Below are 11,445 nucleotides of genomic sequence, written 5' to 3' on the forward strand. Positions count from 1 at the left end.
GGGGGGGGGGCGGGAAAACAATGAAAATCGAAAAATTTCCATGCTTTTGTTTCATGTTGTTAAAGTTCACCACAATTACTCAGCAAGCAGGTGATAAAATCACCTGAGGCCCAGGTAAGGGTGGTTTGAGTGCTTATAAACTATAGTATTTCCGATATTTAGAGTGCGCCAGGAAATACCTTTAAAAACGTCGACAAACCCTATACCCAACCTCATGCAGTGTTTTGTTTAGTCCTAGAGGCGCAAGCCTCAGCGTAGGATTACCCCATCCACCTAAATTTGGCCCTTCCCGCCCTGAAATAGAGATTTCGCAGACGGAAATGCTTTGAACACATGACGTCTAAATAAGACGACTGTTTTAACAACAGATCCTATGTTTTTTGCTTGACAGGGCCAATAAAAAAGAGGGTGCAACTACACCTTTAACTCTAATCCCACCTATCCCTACTTTCCTTCAGATATGGAAAACAAAATGAATGACGACTCACACACAAAAGTTCAAACTGTCACACAACGCCCAGGACACAAAGCAATTTAACTGTCATAATGTAACACATGCAACTAGCGTGAGAGTGTCGTTAATTTGGTTCAAACACAATGGCTGTAACTTTCTCAAGTTACAACAGTTAGATCCATAGTAAACTTAACCTGCCAAAGTAGCAAACTCCGGAAAATAAAGTTTAAAATATCTTCAACTTTAAAGTGATTGTGGTCACGACTTAGTCAGCATTTGAAATTTTCTAAAATTAACATCCCGAGGACTTGTCTATTTTGAATTTCGTGCAAAACTACTCGAGGGCTATCTATGCTAGTCGTCCCTAATTTTAAGGTGTAGGTTAGAAGGAAAGAAGCCACCCCAAGCTCTTGGGCTACTCTTTACAAGCGAATAGTGAGACTGAGCGTCACACTGTAATGCCCCCACAGCTGAACGAGTGTTCGGATACAGAATTCGAACCCGCGACTCTCAGGTTGCGATTATGTTATTTTACACAGTATAGATATGCGCGCTCGCGCGCGTGTGTATGATGAATACACACACAAAGATGATGACGGCCATTGAGATTACGGCCGAAAATATTTCTGACACCTTTGAATACCTGGAAGCCTGCATAACTTATATGTGGCATATATGTATGTTTGTGTGTATGTTAGGTCTTCGTCCTAAACCGCATACTATCTGCACTCTAGCCCCGCGGGAAATCGAACCCCGGATTTTAGCATTGCGAGTCCGTAAATTTACCGCTACCCCACCAGGGGGGCTACATTACTTATAAGAAAACCGATAATCTTCTATAAACCGTTCAAAAATCAAAAAATAAAAATTACATAACATTTTAGTTGTTTTATTATCAATACTTCTTTAAAGTCGACATTTTCTATTTTTACACGATAACTGAGTTAATCTAAACCCAGACATTATCTGTACTTCTCCAACGTAGTTATCAATTTCTTTGACTAACAAGAAATAAATAAACCCCTAAAAACTTTTTCTTATAATAAAAATTCAAAAAATAATCATTAAATGATCTACGCAGAGAGCTAATTATCGCTTTTATATACTTGAATTTATATTAGTTTTTTAACTAGTATTTCAAATTGTGGCTTACTATACAGAATAGTACGCGCGACTGTAAAATACTGCTGGCGCTCAATACACGTGACTGACGATTTAAGAAAGGAACAGACGGGATCAAATACTACACATCCCGTATATCATATATATCGTTAAAAATGAAGACTACGCCCAATGAAATTAGAGGGCGAGAGGAAGGCATTTACGCATCCAGAACTGTGTGAATAATTTTCCCAACTCAACTGATATGCGTTTCATTTGGTCTGGTAAGTATGTTTTTTATTAATATAGATTAATGATCAGAAATTACTGTTCAATCAATGAACATCGTTACACTGTTACATTAAGTTTCGTTTTATTTGAAAGAAAGCCCGTGCTGTGAATAAAACGTAATAACAGAGCACTATAATATATATGGGGAGCATTTAGGCCACACTGATTTTTTTCTTCTGAAAGTTCTTGGTTTTATTCAATTCGAGGTATGGGAAAGAGGGAGGATTTACAGATTACAGAATGTTCTAAAACGAATCACTTTAATTAAGTGGCACTCTATATACTTTGCCTGATGCAAAGACTGCAAAGTAACATTTGTTTTCAGCTGTTCTTGTTCCCGCTAAATTCTCGGTGTTCTATTCTTTAAAAAAGATAATATTTTGCATGTTGTAACTCTTAATATGTACAGTAACAATTCACAATTACGTCACATTCGATGTCACGTGCTGTTTTTTTAAATCCTATTTTTTACATGATTAATGTTGCTCTATCCCACTACATTTAGAATGTTATTTAAATTAAAATGAATTTTAAAAGGCCCAACAATTCACTTAAAAAACAATGTGGAGTTATCCAAGTTAGATTAAAAGACAGAGGTGACCAATGAAAATGTTCTTATTAAGCAAACTTAACCTGGTTAACCTGGCAACGCTGATATTTATGTAGCGTTTATCGTAAGTAAAAAATTTAATGAATGATTTACACTAATTATTATTATCACACACTTTACACAACAAAAACATTCGTATATACACGTCATTGTTTTTAAATTCGAACACAAATATTTTGGAAATAGACCGAATACGTAAATTGCCGTGTAATGGCATTCAAATATAGTTTTTGACTAATAAATTCATGTGGGGTTTTAAATATTTATCCGATAACTAGCAATTCGTGGCTTAAAAAAAAGTATTGCAATAAAAGAGGGCACGAGCTGATCATAAATCCGACATCGGTCGTTGGTTTATGTTTAAATGTAAAATGTGACGTCCGAGGTTTTCTCGTCGGTTTTTTTGCTTACAGCCACCTCCTTATCATTCTGTTCTTCAAAATTATTAGTATTATTAATTTTTTCTTGTTTTTTCACGTAGCTATTCCAAATAATCTCTTACCACGAGCGGGGTGAAGAGAAACGTAATTCTGACCATCCCCAGTTGTGTTTCAGTTTAGGGTCAAACGTTTTAACATTGAAATTACTACCACGATTTTTGGGATCTTTCGGTTATCTTCAGCCGTAGTACACGAACCGTTCGTCAAGTGCAAAGATATCCGTGCTACGTGTAGCATTAAACGCCGCTTTCGTGAGCCGTTCATCCGGTTAGACATTTGGAGTTTTCCAATCGAGATCGGGTACAAACCAGTCGTACGCTGTTCGCTCTTTGGAAACTCAGTGTTTACATAAATGAAAAATGTCTCTGCTTCATTCAACTCTAATTTTGGATATTTTTACTCCTTTATCCTCGCTTGAAATTTAAAATTACAATTCAACTGTCAGACCAGAACTTAGACTTCAAACAAACTCCATCCGTCGACTACACTCGTAGAGGTGACAAGTTTTTTAGCTTACCACGAGCATCTACTTCGGCGACTTGACCATTAGATGCCATCCTCCAACTTCTCCTGCAGGAAGGACTTCATACGTCCTTTATATGCCAAGTTAATTTTTACTGCGTCCCGATCGATCCACCACACGCTGCATATCGGATATTTTCCCGATATACGGGATTCGTAACAAACTACATGAAATATTTCTTCAGTAGCCTGAACGTTAAACTATCAAAAGACCTATTTGTGGATTACCTTCTCCTCGGTGCTAACTACCAAGAACAAAAACACCTTCTCATCAAGATAACCCAGCAATTTCCATCTCGGTGCTGAACTACCAAAAACATATTCTCACCAAAATAATCCATCAGTTTCTATCTCGGTGCTAACTACCAAGAACAAAAACATCACCTCACCAAGATAACCCAGCAATTTCCTTCTCGGTGCTGAACTACCAAAAACATATTCTCACCAAAATAACCCAGCAGTTTCTATCTCGGTGCTAAACTACCAAGAACAAAAACACCACCTCACCAAGATAACCCAGCAATTTCCTTCTCGGTGCTGAACTACCAAAAACATATTCTCACCAAAATAACCCAGCAGTTTCTATCTCGGTGCTAAACTACCAAGAACAAAAACACCACCTCACCAAGATAACTCAGCATTTCCTTCTTTTTTCTCCTTCAACTACGTTATTTCTTCCTATACAGCTCCAAACCTTATGAGGAAGAACATTTTTACGGCCAAAGCCAAATCTATTCAACAAACCGACCAAGCCTCATAAAGTACAGAACCATCTTCAGAAACCCGCACTTCACTTGATTGCAGTAGACAACTCAGACTAATTCTATCAAAACCGTAAGTAAAGCTACTGAAATAAAACCCTGAAGAAGGATTCAGAAGACAACTCAGACTAATTCTATCAAATCCGTAAGTAAAGTTACTCAAATAAAACCCTGAAGAAGGATCCAGTAGACAACTCAGACTAATCTCTATCAAAACCGTAAGTAAAGTTACGGCTCCTTCTTCAGGGTTTTATTTGAAAGTAGACAACTCAGACTAATTCTATCAAAACCGTAAGTAAAGTTACTCAAATAAAACCCTGAAGAAGGATCCAGTAGACAACTCAGACTAATTCTATCAAAACCGTAAGTAAAGTTACTCAAATAAAACCCTGAAGAAGGATCCAGTAGACAACTCAGACTAATTCTATCAAAACCGTAAGTAAAGTTACTCAAATAAAACCCTGAAGAAGGATCCAGTAGACAACTCAGACTAATCTCTATCAAAACCGTAAATAAAGCTATTAGCATAAAAACCCTGAATGAATATGGAGAGGAAGAAATAGTTTCAAAAGCAAAAACAATGAGTTTACAAAACAGTCCCGAGAAAATCCATCTTAGCCCTGAAGTCCCACTAACTAAACTCTCCAAGAATTCTACAAAGTCGAAGTTAATCCTCCAACACAAACTTTTACTGAACAAACTGTCTTATTTTCTCTCAACTTTTTTGGAACACAATAAATTGGAGCAATGTAATTTATATCGGCTGTAAAGTGCGTTACATTCGTCATGGAGGGAGAAAGAGGTCTTATGAAGCCTGACCCTCCCAGGACAACAAACTTTGGCCTAAATAATGGTTTACGAAAAACAGTTCATCCTATTGCTTACCCATTTAAACTCGGCTTTTTTTTGGGGGGGGGGGTCATTTGACTACCATATTTCATCGAAATGTAATTGGTTGAGATAGCTCCTCACAATTTGTGAAAAGAGACAGAGAGACGACTAGCTATGTTTGTACATAGATGAAACCGATTTAAAATCGAAGTATTTTTTCTCTTTTAATTACAATCATTACAAAATTCATACCGTGAGGGAAATGAAATCAAAGCACAATGAGCGATTACTAGAAGTCTAGATGACACAATTTAGTAATTTATCTAGTGAGAAAAATGTAAATTAAGCTGCACGAAACGTCGAACTCGGATTCTGTTCGTCTTAAATCATAAGAGCTGCAACAAAACCAACAATTTATAATGGAGAGTGTAGTTGATGACTGTATACAGGAAAAATGGAAACTGTTTCAACAAACGGTTAAGGGCGTTTAAAGTAAGCCCATGAAGTCGTTAAACAACAGCGTTAACACAGCTTGTAATTACAGAGAACAGTCGTTTACTCTCTTTCTTATCAGTCAGTCGGCTATTTATTGACAAATAATATGAATAATAGAGTGAGTGCTAAAGTTAAATGTTCTAATTATACTGCAGAAATACACATACGTCCTCTTCCAACAACTCTCATTACCTTACATAACTGTTGTAACCCATCAACTACCATTATGTTGCACAACTACTATAACTCACCAACTTAGATAAAGTTATACAATCATTAAAACCCATCAACTTTTATAGTTTCATAAATGTTATAACCCACCAGTTTTTGCTAAATAACAAAAATTTTATCACCAAATTAACTTTCAATATATAACTGTTATAACTCACAAAGTTTCACTACATTATACAACTTCTCCAATGCACAAACTTTCAGAACATTACATAACTGCTATAACCAACCAACTTCCATTATGTTACACAACTAGTTTAAACCACCAATTTTTAGTACATAACTGTTTTAATTCACTAATTTTTAGTATATTACACAACTTTTATAACCCACGAACTTCCATTATACACTACACAACTGTTATAACCGACCAGCTTTTAGAACATTATTCAACTTGTATAATCCAACCATGCAATGCAATTTTATAAGAATGATACTACTGAAAAAATTTTTTTATTATTCCCTTACAAAAATATTTATTTTCAAAATCATTGGAATGTTCCATTAAAAAATTATCTCACACTTCCCATGCATCAATACATGTACATACAACTTTCTGTGATATTTTAAGCATTAATAAAAACTTACCAAAACTTGACATTGCTGTTACAGTAAGAGAAAATATGGCAATAACCAGCAAAATCATTGCATTTATGAGATGGAAATCCATTATGAATAAAGTCTCACTTTCCAGATAACTGTCTGCTTTTCACAGATTTGATCTGCCTTTCCTAGTTTCATGAACTCTTCAAAAACCTTTATACACACTTAAGATTCCTTCTAGTTCTGAAAATAGGAATACATTTTAATTATTCACTTAAGGTTTCAAAGAGATAAAAAATATTGTTACTTGTAAACTGGAACAAAAAACAAATCATCAACATAAAAGGTTGCAAGATTATTATTATTATTACTATCAATTCTTAAACAAACAAAGAGAAAGCACTGTGTATATGGATTATAAGAAACATCTCCTAATGGAATAGCACCATTCAACGCCAACTTTTATTATGTTTCCATGGCTAAAACTCTAGAGCGTGTTCAGCAGCATGTTGTGGGCTCAAACCTTGGCCTCTTTGATCTATAGCCCAGCACGCTAAACACTAAAGTCATGCTCGGCTCCTCAGATAGGTAGGGCATATGCTTCTTGTACTTTTGAATTTTATTATTTTCAAATATATATATATAGTGTTAATGTAAAACTACTTCTAAAGTTCTAATGCTCCTAAATTATTGAAAAATTCTATTCTTTCACACTTCCTGTTCATAAAAAACAAACAGTAAGTACTTAGTTTCAGGCTTCTACTTTAAAAACAACATGTTGGTTTACTAACAGCCACAACATGACAAATATCATCAAAAGCATACTTTAAAATTGCAATCTTTTTTTTATTACATTATTAAATTATGCTTATGAAGAACATAAAACACCTTCTCCCCCAAAAAAAAGGTTTACCAAGCAAGTAAGTAGTTTTATCCTCAAAATATTTTGGTATTATAATCTACTTAATAAGATAAGGGAATTTTCTATGTGTATATTTAATCTTATCATGCTTATGTCCCCCACCCCCTCCAAAAAAAAGTCTGAACAAGTTTGTGAGAGCTGTTAGGAACAAAAAAACTTAACATGGTTCACACAGTTAAAACTTGTTGACACCCATTTACACTCTTTGAATAACTTATTTTCCTTGGTTTACTCCATATCACTTCATTGCTATTATCTCCTAAGTTCTCAAAAAATATGTCTTTATATCAGACACACATACTGAACCACCAATACATTATTTCTATTTGCCTTTAAATCCCAGGGAAATGTAAACAGGTGTTTTTTTCCACCTGATGCCCTAAGGTAACTAACTAGTTATACATTTGAAAAATACACTCTCCACATGCACTGAAAATATTCCCAGTGGAATAATATAAAGCAGTACAGCAAGTGCACAATGAGAAACTATCTTTTTTGTTTGTTTCTGTTAATATTGGTAACTGAAACTACTTAGCTGTAATTTTTGTACATATGATCAACAGATTATTTTTTTCCCGTTATAGGAAGAAACATTACATTTTTACAGTATCATTAAGTATTATACCCTCTTCATTGTCATAAACTGAACTTAAGTTACTGTCCAAATGAAACCATAACTACCTGATTGCCAAAACATTATTTTAACAAAGCTAAAAACCTTTTTATATAAAGAGATGGACCACGATTTAAAAAAATATTTACAAAGTTAATTACATCTTTAGTTCAGATAGCTCAAAAACCTTGACAATTTCAAATATTATATTCAGTATTTATTGGAAGTCTATTGTAGATTAACCAGTAAAATTAGTATCCTACTACAAGTGGAATGAGCAATCCTGTAAATAGAGATTATGTATTTTTTAATCCATCCACCATTTTTATACAATTAGGGTTCTGGTATCTTTTAAATTTTTACCAAAAATGATTTACTTGCAAAGTGGTAGTGGGTCTGACCTTTAACCTCATGACAAGAAATGTGCTTACAGCCCCAGAGGGCCAACATGAATCACTGTGGTGAATTTTCTGACTTGTTACAGCAAAGGACCCATACCCTTTTGATTTGAATATGAAAAGATGTGTTTGATAAATGGTGTTCATAAATGTCATGATGAAAAGGCTGGACTATGATGTGTCATGCAAGTTGAATGGTTGATGTAATAAACTGTTCATGCTAGATGATCATCTTTTTAAGATATTATTTCACACTTAACTCACATGGATAGTGTAACCAGTTAATCAATGAACACGTTGTTGTAGTAACTGTTCACTTTATAAGGAAATTTTATTTTATTTTGTAATCATTAAAAGTTGTTTAATGAATACAAGCTTAAAGATATAAAGTTACTTGTTACTAGATTTGAATTCTATTCATATAACTTCTGAAACAAAAATTAAATATGAAGAGAAAAAATGATTAATATACTGAGTAAGTGAACTTAATCAAGAAATTAATTACTGTAATTAATTGTCAGTCTCTACTATCTTAGCAAGAATTAATATATAAATAGTAATTTTTGCATGTTACAGGAGTTTTTGTCAAATAAAAGAGCTACAAAAAGAAAATTAGTTCAATTGTTGATTAAATATATATTATGATATACGTTACTCCATTGTTAAAATTAAGCTACTCCTTTGTAAACTACCTTATTTTAAAGTTGATGATAGTTTCTGATTTGGTTAGATTAATATTATACTTCAAAATAAACTGGTATAGTGTGTGTTAGAAGCTTTGATGAAAATCCATCTAGTACTTAAATTCAAACTTATTACCATCTACTAATCAACTGTGAGGTAGAGTTTAGTATTTAAATTGGAATTAGGAAGAAAATTATAAAGAAATGATTCAATTGGACATTTGCCACAATGGTATGAAGACAAACATGAACTTCATCATTAATTTTGTCATAATTAAATAAATCACTCATAACTTCAGAAATAATGAGTAAAAACAAACTATGTAAGTCATTTCTTTCAAAGTTCTGTAAAAAATAGATTTACAACATCATCTTTGAAGAAACATTTCAACTAATTTTCATTACTCTATTATAATATCTTACATCAACATGAAAGTGATGAGCAACGATATTGATGCTTTAAAAAACACATGATCAAACAAATTGACAGAGGATCATCTCATAGTGATCACTATTAAATTATTTGGTCAACTACTATACACCACAACAATCTTTCAAACATTAAGTCAATTTACTAAGATTTTTCATTAAAACCATAAGAATCACACATTCTGGTTAACCATTTTCACTAAATCTTATAAAAAAAAAACTTTGTGAAAATCAAAATATCAATCAATTCCAGCTTTCAAAACATTTTTCTGAAGGACCTTTCACCACACATTTCCAATATTTGCCTTCACAGGTCATTTCCTGATTTCTTCTTTTGAAAGACATGAATAACACCATCTAACCATCATGAAATTCCTGAAAACCCAGCAACTTTTAAAAGAAGTCTATTAACTTCTACATCAGTTTCTTACACAAAGTATTTTTATTATTTTAGAATAAATCTTATCAAGGAAACAAGTTTTAGTTACTTACAGTTTTTCAAGTTTTTTGGAAGAAAGAAAAATTAACAGTATTTGAATTTAAAGGATTCTCTTCCCCATAAAGTAATGAAATATATTGGAAAGACTAAAAACATCCTCTTCTCTTATGACAGCAAAAGTACTTACATTATTTTTTTTTATTATTAATAATATTGAGTTCTTTTAATCAATAATAATAATTCCATTAAAATACCTTAAAGGTACAATTTCCCTTTAACTATGACTCTTTTTTTTTTTACAATCCACATATGCATAAAAACTTCCAAAATATAGTACTGTAATGAATTACAAAAACACATCTGAAAAAAACTGTATCTATGAAAATTTGAACTGTAAACATACTTTCTTTTGGGCATAAAATACAATAAGAATGGTGAAATATGATATAATATACAAATTATTGTTATCTGACCAGATGAGGATTGAGGAAATATTCATAAATGGTAACAAAAGCAAGAGAAGAAATTTTTCAACCTTTACTGAATACAAATCATAAATTAGGTTGGATAATTTGAGCTGTCTTTCATAGCCACTCTTAGCCTTAACAAATGCTTTCTTCTCCTCATTTATTTTATTCTTACAAAATTCAGTATCCTTAGTTTCACCAGTACTATCAAAATTATTGAATGGTTCATTCTTTATTTTCTTGTATGTAAAAAAAAAACACATTTAGTTTGGATTTTAAAAAGTTACCTATGCTCAGTAACAAAGACTTGCTTTACTAACTCCTTACATCCACTATTCTATATCATAGTAACTATTATTTTCCTCTACATCTTAAATCACAGTATTCAATCTCTTAAACGATACATATATTCTCCAGTTTGATCCTTTATTTTCATAAGTGACAGATTAACACAATATTTTAATGATAACCTACTGTTCACACACACATCACACCTAGTAAACACAATTCACACTTTTAACCTTTGTGACCAAGAAAGTTAACAACTCTTAAATTATGCAAAAAAAAGAAGTAAAAACTAAATAACCAATTAGGAGAAAAGTTTTCTGAGAACTTTAAAAGAAAGGCTCTACTTGATATAATTTAAAAAATAATATGAAAGATGTTACAAACTCAAAGAAATAAAAAGATTCTACAGTTAAAATTGTATATAAAACGTATTTATTAAAATCAATTTATAGATAAGTTAAGAGCCTAAACACATTAATATTTAGTAATTCAAATCAAATCTCTAAAATGAACAATACGTCATTTTAGAGATCACATTATCAAACAAAAATTAAGATATCAATTATACATGTGCATAGTTTATAATGAGTTACTTACGTAGGAAAAACATTATTATATTAATTCAACAATATACAGTTATACTTATAAGAAGTGCCAGGAAACGATGACATCGCAATTAAATATGCAGTATATTCAAAGTTTGAACAAATGTTTCTAAAAAAACAATATCAAAACGGAAATTTGTGTATAAATAGTCTGACATAAACCTTAAAATGAAGTACAATAACACTTTATTTAAAAGGAACTTTTAATTGTTAATCAGACTATAGTTCAGGTCCGTCGAACAAGCGTTGTGATCAAATTAACTGAAGTTTTAAAAAGTTCTAATCAGATTCCTGCTGTGTGAAATAACAACAATATATTGTT

The 11,445-nt window shown here is 32.4% G+C and overlaps 1 protein-coding gene and 1 long non-coding RNA gene across 2 annotated transcripts in view; one reads left to right on the forward strand and one right to left on the reverse strand.

Moving 5' to 3' along the window:
• Positions 1-11,445, reverse strand: part of LOC111085973 (transforming growth factor beta receptor type 3-like) — a 132,560-nt gene that overhangs the window by 119,677 nt on the left and 1,438 nt on the right. The window contains exon 2 of the mRNA XM_022387016.1: positions 6,325-6,522. Coding sequence (XP_022242724.1) covers positions 6,325-6,406 — 82 coding nt within the window. The 5' untranslated portion in view covers positions 6,407-6,522. The remainder of the gene's footprint in view (positions 1-6,324; positions 6,523-11,445) is intronic.
• Positions 1-11,445, forward strand: part of LOC106460321 — a 17,795-nt gene that overhangs the window by 2,043 nt on the left and 4,307 nt on the right. Inside the window, exon 2 of the long non-coding RNA XR_001290878.1 lies at positions 2,977-2,980. This is a non-coding gene — a long non-coding RNA (uncharacterized LOC106460321). The remainder of the gene's footprint in view (positions 1-2,976; positions 2,981-11,445) is intronic.

The sequence above is a fragment of the Limulus polyphemus genome, unplaced genomic scaffold (genome assembly GCF_000517525.1).
Source record: "Limulus polyphemus unplaced genomic scaffold, Limulus_polyphemus-2.1.2 Scaffold751, whole genome shotgun sequence".
NCBI lineage: Eukaryota > Metazoa > Arthropoda > Merostomata > Xiphosura > Limulidae > Limulus > Limulus polyphemus.